This window comes from Ictalurus furcatus, chromosome 29 (assembly GCF_023375685.1).
Source record: "Ictalurus furcatus strain D&B chromosome 29, Billie_1.0, whole genome shotgun sequence".
In the NCBI taxonomy this organism is placed as follows: domain Eukaryota; kingdom Metazoa; phylum Chordata; class Actinopteri; order Siluriformes; family Ictaluridae; genus Ictalurus; species Ictalurus furcatus.
The window spans coordinates 16,498,145-16,512,352 of record NC_071283.1 but is presented as its reverse complement, the minus strand read 5'-3'; the positions used below and the strand labels follow the sequence as shown (position 1 = coordinate 16,512,352).

Here is a 14,208-nt window from a genome sequence, read left to right as displayed (position 1 = left end):
TGCCTTAAAATAGAGGAGAAAACTTAGGGTTAGGATTTATTACTTTATTATTATTACTATAATAATTTGATTAGGTGGCAGTGGAGGCTTAGCGGTTAAGGCTCTGGGTTACTGATAGGAAAGTCGGGGGTTTGAGCCCCAGCACTGCCAAGCTGCCACTGTTGGGCCCTTGAGCAAGGCCCTTAACCCTCTCTGCTGCAGGGGGCGCTATATCATGGCTGACCCTGCACTCTGACCCCAACTTCCTAACATGCTGGTGTATGCAAATAAAACTGCTGTAAAGTATACATGACCAATAAAGACTCATTATTACTTCAATGGCATAATCCAGTTACATCAACATTACTGATTTTAGATTTTTTTAGTCAGAGACAGACAAATATCAAGCATTAGGGTTAGGGTTCCTATTGTTAAGTACACATTTTTACTGTAGGCTATTTTAATAAATTTGGACCAAGATAGATAGATAGAAAGATAGATAGATAGATAGATAGATAGGTAGGTAGATGGGTAGGTAGGTAGATAGATAGATAGGTAGATGGGTAGATAGATAGATAGAGTACTTGGATAGATTAAATCTGAGTTGTAACTCAGACACAATGCAGAAACACGTCACTGTTCTTTCTCTCACTTTTTTTGTTTTTATTAAGTTGTATTTATTTATTTATTTATTTTAATTTTTTTTAGAGAAACCTGTCTTCAGTGCCCTTTCCGACATTGCTCGCAGCTAGTCAGATCCTTTCTTCCACATTTAGGCTCCGCCTCCTGACACGCGTATAAAAATCCCATAAACGCGCGCGCAGTGTGTCCTGTAGAATCATGTACGATTCGCTCGCGCTGCTGCTGCACAGGCTCGTGCTCTTCTCCGACTTGAGCGCGCTCAAAAGCGCGTGGCCGTGGCAGAGGGCGCGAGAAAGCGCGGCCCCGACACCACCACCTACACCTTCTCTTCCTGCAGCGCACGCGCTCCCGTTGTGCCGCGGGGACATGCTTGAGGTGCCGCGCACGCTTTTCGTGCACTTCGGTATCTATCTCGGTGACGACCGCGTGGCGCACCTCGTGCCCGACATCCTGCCCGTGCTCACCGGAGAGCGCGCGCTCACCGCGGTCACCAACGCGCGCCTCGTGCTCGGCTGCATGTGCCGGCGCGCGAGCGTACGTGTGGATTCAGTGGCAGACTTCGCGTACGGCGCCACGGTGCGCGTGAACGCGATGGACTACAGGCTCTCCGACGTGCGCGCCATGGAGGGAGAGGAGGTTGCGCGCAGGGCCGAGAGGTGCGTAGGTCACGTGACCTACAGCCTGCTGTGGAATAACTGCGAACACTTCGTCACGTCCTGTCGGTACGGTACACCTGTGAGCCTGCAGACCGACCAGGTGAGGAGATATCATGGGGACATGGGAGTGTTCTAGCTCACAGGTTCCCATACCTGGACCTGGAGAACCCTCTGTGCTACACATTTCACTGTATACCTAACACACACCTCTAACACACACACCTCTAACACACACGCACATCTAACACACACACACACCTCTAACACACACTTCTAACACACCTCTAACACACACACACCTCTAACACACACACACACCTCTAACACACACCTGCTTCAGTGAATGAATCATTAGGACTGTGTGCTGAGCTGAACCAGGTGTTAGAGCAGAAGATCTCTAAAGTGTGCAGAACAGAGGGTTCTCCCGGACCAGGGCTAACAACCTGTGTTCTAGAGGTAGTTAATGAAGGCCACAGAACCTGTCAGAACTGACAGGTGTGTTTGAGCTGCAGCAGAGTGCAAAAGTTTGTACACCCTCAATAAATAAAATGTGGGCTTTTACAGTTTCGGGTATTACAATCTGCTCCGGACTTTCTCATGCAGTGGTGAACATGTGATCAGTTTAAAGTCATTAAACACCTCAGTGAGGCACAAATTCAGTAAACTGACTAAAGCATATCAGTAGGGTTGCAATATTTATAGTCGATTAATAAGAACAGGAACTCGGCTACTGTTAAAAAAACAAACAAATCTAGCAATAGAATGAGAGGGACTCTGATATCACAGTTGAACAGTTTACACGCCAAATGCAGATGATCTGAGAGTTAATCCTCCTTTAATGGTGTGTGCAGATCGAGTGCTCAGGACTCGGTGAGGCTGGAGACACACATACACACACACACACACACACACACACACACACACACACACATGTTTCCTGCAGATTGAAAGAGTGTGAATGTGTTTATGGTTTCAGTTCTGTAGTGGAGTGAAGGCGGTTGTTCGGGATCAGAGGAGCGTCCTTCTCTCTCTCCTCCTGGGTCTCATCTCCATCATTTACTTTGGTCTGGTACCAGTGACAACGTTACCCACAATCCTCATCTCCTTCACGTTATGGATGGCCGGCTGAGGTGACACACACAAAATCCATTGGACTACACGTGGTAGAGACGTTCTGTGTCCTCGCGTCACACTTCAGTCTTATCCTGTGTTCCAGTACTGTTTACTTCTGTTCACTTCCTCTAAACACTTTTTAGTGCACACAAGAAACACATGATCGAGGGCTTTTCACTGCGAGTGCACGTCCCTTTAATACGGGCAGCGTTTCATTACAGGTGACTAGTGTACCTAACGAGTGTGCACACTAGCTGCAGTGTTGACTTGCTGAACAAAGTGTGTTTAAAATGATTGTTTTTCTCAGAACTGATTAATCTGCTATTTTTGCTGTTGTGAAAAGACTGCAGTGCATTCTGGGAAAATTACACACACACACACACACACACACACAGTGACTTTGTCAGGCTGTGTAACATATTGGAGCCCTTATGTGGTGAGGGGAAGTGAGCAAGTGCACATAAACAGCTATAACAGTAGTGGAATACGGCCAATATTTAAATAATATACAGAATAGTCAAGTCTTTACTGAACTGTTTATAGTTATATACAGTGTAATGATGACTTTCACATAGTGTGTGTGTGTGTGTGTGTGTGTACAATGATGTATATAATTATTACTCAGTTTTTAAGCACTGAAGCAGATCTGTGTTCTAGTTTATAAGCTGAAAATTTGTGTACAATAAAAAAAATATTTTAGAATCTATTTTGAGTATATTTACATGTTTTAAACTGAATACAAACTACTGATACTCAGCGTTACTGAAAAAGTGTTACTGAGTTTAAAGTGTGTACATCTGTCTAATATGAAAATCTTCATCTGGTTTTATTTGTTTTGTTTTTATTCATTACTTTAGTGACATGGCTGCTTTATCTAGCCATAGATTAATCAGACCAAATTCTATTCAAAATCAACATGACTATTATCATATAAAATATTTATTTAAAAAAATGCATTTAAATTACATTTCTATAAAAAGCTGTTAACATACAGCACACAGAGTGACCAATCAGAGTGCAGCTGTATAAAGCTCAGATCTGTCCATCGACCAATAAAATGACAGCAATGCATCATGAAGCTTATCCTCTCCACCAATCAGCTCACCGAGAAAAAACTCAAAAAGACAATTTAATGAAAAGGTTTTGCTTAAAGTTGTTATCAGTTATCAGAAATCCGTTTCACCTAACACAGATAAGCGTGGAGATCATCTGTGTGTGAGCTTCCAAAAGAATAACGTGACCTTTATCCCTGACAAAAGTTATTTTTTATTATTATTCAGTAATTTACAATATACTTGTTTATATAAACATCTTCATGGCTGACAATCTGCATTAAAACATAAACAACCGATTCATTTGACTTTTCTTCTGATATGTTTGTATCTCTTTACATAATGAACTATAGTTATATAATAAAATATAATGATATAATTAAACCATATTTGATCATTTTCTTTAAAACAAGTAGTGACTACAAAACACACCTTTTATCACATTTCATTCAAAATATCAGAATTATAAAACTTAATAACGCAGTTATGTATTCTTATGAACACCTGCATTGAGTAAAGTGTTATTTTTAATAAAAGTGAATGAACACAATGCACACGACTGTAAATATATCACTGTGTTTATTCCTGAGAAAGTTTATATTAAATATTTAACACTTCACAACAGTTACTGAACCTGAATAATGTGGATTTATAAATAAAGTGAATATTTAGGATTTAAACCAGTCAGTAATTTACACTGAGAGACAGCGCCATCTAGTGTACAGACATCATCACTCACTGACTCATTCATTCAATTAAATAAATATTCTTTGATGGAAGATAATAATAATAATAATAATAATAGTGTATAATTTTAAAAAAGTGTCAAATAAAAGTGTGTGTGTGAGTTTCTCAAAATGTATGTTTACTCTTATGTACAGAGGATTTTCAGTTCCTGAGACCTAAAATATGTCTAATTAAATGTCAATTAGTGACATAGATAAAGCATTTCTGTATTGTATTAATAAACTACTGAACTCTGCTGTTACCCTGGCTCCTCTGTGATCTCTTGGACTATTACTATTACGTCTTACTCTTGGAGAGATCTTTGTTGGTCTCCACTCCTGCGGAGGGGAACAATGATGTTGAATTTCCTCCATTTGTACACAATCTGTCTGATTGTGGATTGGTGGAGTCCAAACTTTTTAGAGATGGTTTTGTGACCTTTTTCAGCCTGATGAGCTTCAACAACTCTTTTTCTGAGGTCCTCAGAAATCTCATTTGCTCATCATGATACACTTCCACAAACATGTGTTGTGAAGATCAGACTCTGATAGATCCCTGTTCTTTAAATAAAACAGGACGCTCACTCACTCACAACTGATTGATGAAAACACCTGACTCTAATTTCACCTTCAAATTAATCTTCTAATCCCAGAGGTGCACATACTTTTGCCACTCACAGATATGTAATATTGGATCATTTTCCTCAATAAATAAATGACCATGTATAATATTTTTTGTTTCGTTTGTTTAATTGGGGCTTATCTAAAGGGTGCACAAACTTTCAAGCACCACTGTGTGTATATGATATATATGAAATGGATGATGTGATAAACGTGATAAATGATTTGTGAGCAGTTGTGACTGAGAAAAATATGACTATGAGAAACAGGAACTCTCTGCAGGTCTGATTAAAACTGATGTGACATTTTATCAGATCAGATCTGAGACTCGGCCTGACAATACATTTAAATACTTAAAAATAATGCAGAAATAATTCTTATGAAATGTGATGTTTCTGAGGCATTAGACAAAACAAAGGTCAAATGATCAATCATCAGAATGAGCCAGCATCAGGTTCAGTCCAGAAACACACACATACGAATGTAATATTTAGATATATATATATATATATATATATACTCACACACACACACACACACACACACACACATTATTTATATAAGCAGTATAAACCCTGGACATTTCCTGTTCAGATGGAAGAGATTCACAAGATGGAGAACATAAACTAAATAAGTCAGTTACATTAAATGAAATGTTTTACTATCGACCTTAATTATGTCACTTTCTACTGTCTAATGGTTTTTAAAATTATTTTATTATTTCTAAATTTACCGCCAGTTCCTTCCTGTTCTTCATGATCTCTGTGATTTACATGATAGTGGTGATACGAGCTCTGTGAATGAACCATTTCACAACGTTCATGTCTAGTTTTAATGGAGGTTATGAGAGGAACTCAACAAAATGACCCCTGACCCTATGAGGAGTTTAGGGTTAGGGTTTGATGGACTGTTAGGGTCTAGGGTTATAACCCTAAACCTAAGATTTATTTATCTTTAAGTTATCTTGAGTTCAGCTTTATTTTAAAAATCTTTACAATTCAATGATTAAAATTTATTAGAATCTTGAACTGAGATTAATTTATTTTGTTCCTTACCATGATGGATTCAGTTTAATAAACAGCAGCAGTGTAACTCTACAGATCTAAACATGATCCACACTTTCATACCTTTTCTCAGTGAAATACATAAACACTCATTTAATGAACTTTTTCAGTTTCTGTAATCCTGGATTAAATAAAAGATTAAATTCTGATTATGTTTAAACGGTTGAAGGTGTGGTTCAGAAATGTAGAAAAAAGAGAAATTGGTGTGATTTTAGAAGTCAGACATGTGAATCACCTCGCTCATTCACGTCATCTACAAACATGTGATTAACACAAACACACAAATCGACCATCTTTAATCTCAGGATACAGACGGGATGTGTGTATCAGTCGTTCCTCTGTCCCCCTCCCCCCAAACCCCCAGTTGGTCCACCGGGTCCGTCAGAGCTGTAATGGGGTTTAATGATGATGTAGTGCGGTAGAGACGGATCTCCAGGCAGACGGCGCGTCTCATTATCCAGCATCATGGAGAAGCCTGTGTCCTGTAATAGCGAGGTAAATGGATTGCTGGGAAGAGGGCCGTGTGGATGAACCCGGTTAATCATCTTTAACAGAGCACCAATAATCTGCAGTTATTCCTGTTTAACACGGCAGTGTGAGAGAGAACACACTCCAACACGTGAACACAACACACTTCACCTTTACTCTCCTGAAAACCCCGCTGTCAGATCAATACGCCACATCAGGAGGAAAATATCGGTCCTGAACAGAACCTCCAAACCCCTGCTGAGGACAACAGCACCAGTTCCACACCGGGTCGTGCTTTTCCTGTTTACTGCTGCTGTGTTTAACAAGAACAGGACTTGGACAGATCGAGACATCTGTGTGGTTTTTAATGCAGTGATTGTTTGTCTTAAAGGGCAAGAAAAGGTCGAGGAATGCTTTTAGAGCTTCACTGTAGACTGTTGCTCCAAGTTATTTAACAGTAAAATATAAAATCAGATCCAAATTCTTTTGTGCAGTTTCTGACTACAGAGTATTTCAGATGATGTAGAATAAACTCAGATGGTTTCGAATCACTTAAGTCTGAAATGAAAGCATCTACATTATTAAATCATATTAATTCATATTCTCTCATATAAACTCATATGAACTTGTATTAACTCATATTTATCTCATATTAACTCAACTGATCTCGTATTATCTCATATTAACCCACTCCTCCACTGGTAAATCACTATAATGACAGTCTATCGCTTATACTGGACACCTTGGCCCCTTTGAGAACTCGTACTGTTTCATTTGTTCACTCTTCTCTATGGTAGACCTCCGAGCTTTGACAGCAACAAGCTCTGGGTTGTCATTTGGAGCCGTTGTCTAAAACATTGGACTTTCTATACGTAAATAGATGTTGTCTGCTCACCTGATATCTTATAAGAATGTACTCAATGCTGCAGAATGATCCTACTACACTAACATTATCTGTTCTGGACAAAGCAATACACAGACCTTATTCTCCACTGTCCAGAAAACACCTCTTCTCATTTCAACACCAGCAGTGAATGTTCCTCCTTTCTGAAATTCTTTAGCTCTAAAATTACTAACATTCAGCAACAACTGGCCTCTTCTACTTCTGTGACGAGCTTTTCCCCCTTGTGGAATACACTGGAACTGCTGCCGTCCACGGCTCTCTCTGCCTTCAGACCTTCATCAGTCGTGGATATCATGGACCTCATCACCAAGGCCAAGTCATCTACTTGCTCACTGGATCCTCTTCCTACCACGCTGGTTAAAGCCTGCCTTCCCTCAATTTCCTTTTATTGTGAAAAAAATCACCTGCAAAGCAATAATCTTTACGTGCCATTTCAATCTGGTTTCCATCCCAAACACAGCACTGAAACAGCTTTTTTAAAATCACACATGGTAATAGATAGAGAGACAGAGAGAGAGATAGAGACAGAGAGATAGAGACAGAGAGAGAGAGAGATAGAGAGACAGAGAGAGAGATATAGAAAGAGAAAGGAGAACACAGAAAAATAAATCCATCCATCACCATCACTCATCCCTTTAATCCATTCTGCTGCTGAACACGTCACATATCTTACTTGTGATGAATGTGAAGTAAAAAAAAAGCAGAATGTGCAGCAGAGGAACATCAGTGGAGCAGCACCAGCTCTAAAATACAACAAATATATCAAATACACGTCAGTGACAGCTGAGAGGAGTTTCTACATCACTGTGAGAGAATACTGAATGCTAAGCAGCTAAAAATGTCTGAGCTTAAAAGTCTTCCAAAACAAATAATTTAACACTCGCACCATTATACACCATTTAATATCATATATTCCATCCATTTTCTGTACCGCTTATCCTTACAGGGTCACGGGGAACCTGGAGCCTATCCCAGGGGTCATGGGGCACAAGGCGGGGTACACCCTGGACCAGGTGCCAGTCCATCGCAGGGCACAATCACACATTCATACACCATGGACACTTTAGACACGTCAATCAGCCAACCATACATGTCTTTGGACTGGGGGAGGAAACCGGAGTACCTGGAGGAAAGCACGGGGAGAACATGCAAACTCCGCACACACAGGGCCACAGTGGGAATCAAACTCTTACCCCTGGTATTCCAGCTGTTAGTGTGGAGGTGTAGAACATCACCAAATATAATGAAACAAAATGAAATTCCTTTCTGACCTTAATTTTAGACATCACCATTATCCCTGTCCATCCAAATGTTTTCTCTCTCTCTCTCTTTCACACACACACACACACACATCTCATCAGGAAGCAGTGCTCCTACTGAAGGACTTTACTCCATAAACCTGTCTAATGATTATTGGACATGTAGCAACATCATTTTTGATATCTTTTGATTCTGGGTGTTGTTCACATTCACGTTCACATGTTCTGTCGTCCGTGTCATGTGTTCAGAGTGTAAACTATCACAGCAGGAGTGTTATGGATGAGTGAAGTGACGATCAGAGACTGGGTTATTTCAGTCCTCCACTTCCTCTTAATGTTCCTCTCACACTTAATTCTGTCAATTAGCTCTGGTGTACATGAGTGTAAATGAAATCCATATCACTTAGTCTGATTATCCAGCACTCAGGTGACTGATACAGCTGGGGAAATGTTATTACAGCCAGGTGAGAGTGAGACTGACAACTACTGGATCTAAAACATCACACACTGTGCTGCGCTGGAGAAACTGCAAATACATTTACAACATACAGAAATACAGTCCCCTCCAAAAATATTGGAACACAGCTCCACGTCAAAGAAATTTGGGTTTGAGATAAAAGGGGAGATGAGACGAGAGTTTAGGATTACAGCTTTTATTTCCTGGTGTATACATCTAGACGTGTTAAACACCATAAAACACAGAACATTTTGTATCAGACCACCCAATTTTTAGGTGAGCAAAAGTACAGGAACAGATCAATCTTGAAGTAAATGAAAGTAAATAAACACTTAATATTTGGTTGCATTTCTTTTCCTCGCAGTAACTCCATCACTCCTGCGACTCACTGACACCAAACAGCTGGTTTCTTCTTCTGTGAAGCTTCTCCAGGTTTCTACTGAAGCTTCTTTCAGTAGTTGTTTGTTTCAGGGGGTTTCTCCCTTCAGTCTCCTCTTCAGGAGCTCAGATGCTGATCAGCTGGGTGAAGGTCTGGTGATTAACTTGTTCAGTCTAAAACCTTCCACTCCCCGCCCGCCCGCCCCCCGATGAAGTCCTGTGTTGAGGTGGAAGTGTGTTTTGGATCGTTGTCTTGCTACATGATGATGTTCCTCCTGATTCATTTGGATGCATTTCTCTGTAAACTGGCAGAAAATTATCCCTGTAAACATCTGAATTCATTCTGCTGCTACCATCATGAGTTCCACACACACAATTGAACGGTGGATTGTGAGACCTTCACCCATGTCCTGTGGAGGATGTTGGTAATATCACGGACTGCTTTTCTTTTTGGGTTTTTCTTCACAGCTCTCACAATGTTTCTGTCATCAGCTGCTGTCGTGTTCCTTGGTCGATCCGTTCGGTGTCTGTTGCGTAGAACAGTAGCGGTTTCTTTCTTTTTCAGGACATTCCATACTGTTGTATTAGTTATTCCCAGTGTTTGTGCAGTGAATCTGATAGATTCTCCCTCTTTTCTCAGCTTCAAAATGACTTGCTTTTCTCCCATAGACAGCTCTCTGATCTTTATGTTGGTTTATCCTTTTTAACAACAAATGCAGTCTTCACAGGGGAAGCTGAAGCCTCAAACCCAGAGTACATGTTCAGACTTATTATTGTTTAATAATAATAATAATAATAATAATAAACTTTATTTTATAAAGCGCCTTTAAAAGCAGCTTCTCAAAGCGCTGTACACAAAATAAGCAGTACACAGAAAAAATGACATAAAAGTTAATAAGAACAACAAAGTTTATAATAATAATAATAAAATAATTAAAAAAAAAAGACATCAGCAGTCAAATGCGAGTTTAAAAAAAGTGTGTCTTAAGTTGAGCTTTAAAAATGCCAAAAGTCTGAGCTTCCTTGAGTTCAGGAGGAAGAGAGTTTCAAAGTGAAGGAGCAGAGACAGAAAAAGCCCCGTCACCCATAGATCTTCACCATGTTTGTGGAACAGTTAACAGATTACACTGTGAGGAGCGCAGTCTGAGATTTGGGGTGTGAAGGATTAATAAAGCAGATATATAATGAGGAGCCAAGCCATGTAATGCTTTGTATGTCAACATCATGATCTTAAAATCCACACGGAACCTGACCGGGAGCCAGTGTAAGGACTCCAGAACAGGAGTAATATGATTGCGTGTCCTGGTCCCAGTCAGGATCCGGGCGGCAGAGTTTTGTACATATTTCAGTTTATTGATTGTGGATTTAGAAACTCCGGCTGAAACGGCGTTACAGTAATCCAACCGAGTGACAACAAATGAGTTTATCAGCTTTTCAGCTACAGAGAAGTTTAGCATGGGGCGCAGTCTAGCTATATTTCTGAGGTGAAAAAAGGATGTTTTAACAGTGCTCTGAACAAAAGAATCAAATATAAGACTGGTATCAAAAATTACTCCAAGGTTCCTCATCTTACTTTGGGTCTCTAGAACAGAGCCATCAACAAACAGAGACCGTGGAGCAGCTTTGAGAATTTGCTGACCGGAGCCTATAAGCATAACTTTGGTTTTCACGCTGTTCATCCACAGAAAGTTATTGTTCATCCATGTTTTTATCTCAGAAATACATTCAGAAAGAAAACAAACATCAAGGTTTTCAGCAGATTTTGAGTGAATGTAGATTTGGGTATTGTCAGCATAGAAGTGATAATGGAGGCCGAGAGATCGCAGCAGATGCCCAAGTGGAGATAGATAGATATTGAAAAGTAAAGGGCCTAACTCCGCCGACGCCGGTCCCAAGCCCGGGTGAAAAAGGAGGAGGGTTGGGCATCAGGCTAGCACCCTGATCCCGTAAAATCTATCTTGCTACGGAAACAACAAGCAAAAACCAGCGGTCTAAACAATACCGGCGCGATGACCCTGTTTCTCCCTTGATGACGGTGCTGGAGCAAAGCCGAAAGGTCGTCCAGCGCCCAATGCAAAACGGGATACTCGACGCCAATACGATCACACGAATTGGAACCTGGAACGTGCGAACGTTGTACCAGTGTGGGAGACTGGAGCAGCTTCTGCACGAATTCGACAATTACCGGCTTGACATTCTTGGTGTCAGCGAAATGAGGTGGACGGGTAATGGGAAAATGACAAGCGACGGGAAGATCGTCCTGTATTCGGGAGCCAAAGAACATCACGTGCACGGCGTCGGGATGGTCCTGAGCAAAACCGCGGCACAGGCACTCGTTGGATGGAAACCGATCAGTGATCGCATCCTTACCGCCCGATTTCAGTCTCGCCATGCTAAAATTACTGTTATTCAAGTCTACGCGCCGACAAATGAGGCAGATGATGAAGAGAAGGACGCCTTCTACGACCTGCTGCAAGACACAATCGCGGTTGTCCCCAACCATGACATAAAGATCCTCCTTGGCGACATGAATGCGCAACTCAGCAGCGACCGTCAGGGCTGGGAAAACGTGATCGGACCTCATGGATCGGCAGCAGTAACGAGTGATAATGGAGAGCGTCTCCTATCCCTATGCAATCTTAACAACCTTTGCATCGGGAATACATATTTCATTCACAAACGGATTCACAAACGGATTCACAAAAAGACGTGGCGGTCACCAGATGGGGCCACTCACAATGAAATCGACTATGTATGCATCCATCGACGGTGGCGCTCGGCTTTACATGACGTACGGGTTTTTCGCGGCGCCGACGTCGGATCTGATCACCACTTGCAAGGACCGCGTGAACGCCGAGCACTTCCACATTGAACTCGCTAACCGATTCCAGATTCTTGACAACTCGGCCAGCATCGAAGAACAATGGGCACAGATCAAGGATGCTGCCATCGAGACGGCAGAGAGAACGATTGAGTCGACGGCGTGGAACGCAGCGAGAACGGTGGATTCAGGACCGGACATGGCCGTTGCTCGATGAAAGACGGGTCAAGAAACGTCAGCGCGATCAAGCAAAGACCGAAGAGGAGCGAAATGAAGCATCGCAGGCGTACCGAGAACTTGACCGCAGGGTCAAGAGGAGTTGCCGAGCAGACAAGAAGGACTGGCTGGACCGGAAGGGCACTGAAGCACAAGTGGCTGCGGACCAGGGTGACAGCAGGACTCTGTTTCGTGTGGTCAGAGACCTCACTCGGGCCCAAAGCGGCTCCACTGGGCCGATAAGGGATACAACCGGTAGGATGCTAGTTAGCAAAGAAGAGCAGGACGCGCGTTGGGTGGAACATTTCAAAAAACACCCTAAACCAGCCGGCTCCCGTAGCCACGCACGACTTTACAGTCTTTCCTCCTCCCTGTGAGCTGGAAGTGGACATGAGCGACATCATGGATGCTGAGGTCGCTGCAGCGATTCGTCATCTGAAAAACAACAAAGCACCTGGTCTTGACCAAATCTCGGCAGAAATGCTGAAAGCGGGTGGTGATGAAGTTGTACGGGTGCTCACTATGCTGCTCAATGACTGCTGGCACATGGAACGTGTCCCAAATGACTGGAGACAGGGTGTCATCGTCAAATTACCTAAGAAAGGTAACCTCGCAAACTGTAACAATTGGAGAGGCATCACCCTTCTGTCTGTCCCAGGCAAGGTATTTTGTCTCGTCCTCCTCAAACGGATACTGCGAGCAGTCGATCAGGCTCTACGGGACGAACAGGCCGGGTTTAGAAGCGGTCGGTCGTGCACTGAACAAATCTTTGCTCTTCGAAACATCATTGAACAAAGCTCCGAATATCAGAAACCGCTCTTGGTCAACTTTATAGACTTTAAGAAGGCGTTTGACAGCGTCCACCGGAAATCGCTTTGGAACATCGCACGGCTATATGGCATTCCACAGCGGTTTATCACCATTTTCCAGAACTTATATCAGGATTCTAGCTGTTGCATCCGGACGGACACAGGTCATACTGCCTTTTTCACCATCGAGACCGGAGTCAGACAGGGCTGCATTCTTTCACCATTCTTTTTCCTCATGATGATGGACTTCGTCATGTGACGAGCACTAACACAGCCAGCGTCTGGAATGCCGTGGACAGGCCAGGGACGCCTGACCGACCTGGAATTCGCCAACAATATTGTGCTATTGGCGCAGAATGGGAAAGTCTTACAGGAGATGACCACTAGCCTGGAGCACGAAGCAGCCAAAGTTGGGTTACGGATCAGCACTGACAAGACCAACGTCATGGCGGTCGGCCGGATGACGCCGGTGCGGATCACGGTGAGCAACCAGCTGATCGAAGAAGTCAAACAGTTCACCTACCTTGGCAGCATTGTGGCTGCGGATGGTGGGACTAACGCGGATGTCAATCGCAGAATCGGCAGAGCATTTGCAGTCTTCCAACAGCTACAGCCGATTTGGGCTAGGCGAACTATTCACATCCACAGGAAACTTCGCCTGTTTAATAGCATCATCATCCCAACCGCCACCTATGCATCTGAAACTTGGAAGAGCTCAAGGGCAGTCATCCACAAGCTGAATGTGTTTCAGCAACGATGCCTGAGAAGAATACTCGGTGTATCATACCGTGATCGTATTTCAAATGAAGAAATTCTAAGAAGAACAAACTCCCGCAGCCTGGCAGAAATGGTCGTAGAGCGAAGAATGCGCTTTGCAGGACACATTCTACGGATGTCTGACCACCGCCACGCAAAGATCGCGCTGCGCTGGACGCCGCCACGGGGGAAGAGTAGGGCGGCCGCATAATACATGGCGACGAACATTCATGGAAGATCTACGAGCGCTCGATGTCAAGTGGGAAGATGTGGAAATCGACGCTGCCG

The 14,208-nt window shown here is 42.7% G+C and overlaps 1 protein-coding gene and 1 pseudogene across 1 annotated transcript; both read left to right on the top strand.

Annotated features, from left to right (window-relative positions):
* Positions 1 to 4,430, top strand: lrata (lecithin retinol acyltransferase a). The gene is made up of 2 exons (XM_053619326.1): positions 1 to 1,377; positions 2,254 to 4,430. The coding sequence occupies exons 1-2, from the start codon at positions 820 to 822 to the stop codon at positions 2,404 to 2,406; spliced, it is 711 nt and encodes a 236-aa protein (XP_053475301.1). The 5' UTR covers positions 1 to 819; the 3' UTR covers positions 2,407 to 4,430.
* Positions 4,431 to 10,926: 6,496 nt separating this feature from the next.
* On the top strand, positions 10,927 to 12,746 carry LOC128604428 (craniofacial development protein 2-like; annotated as a pseudogene).
* The last annotated feature ends 1,462 nt before the right edge of the window (positions 12,747 to 14,208 follow it).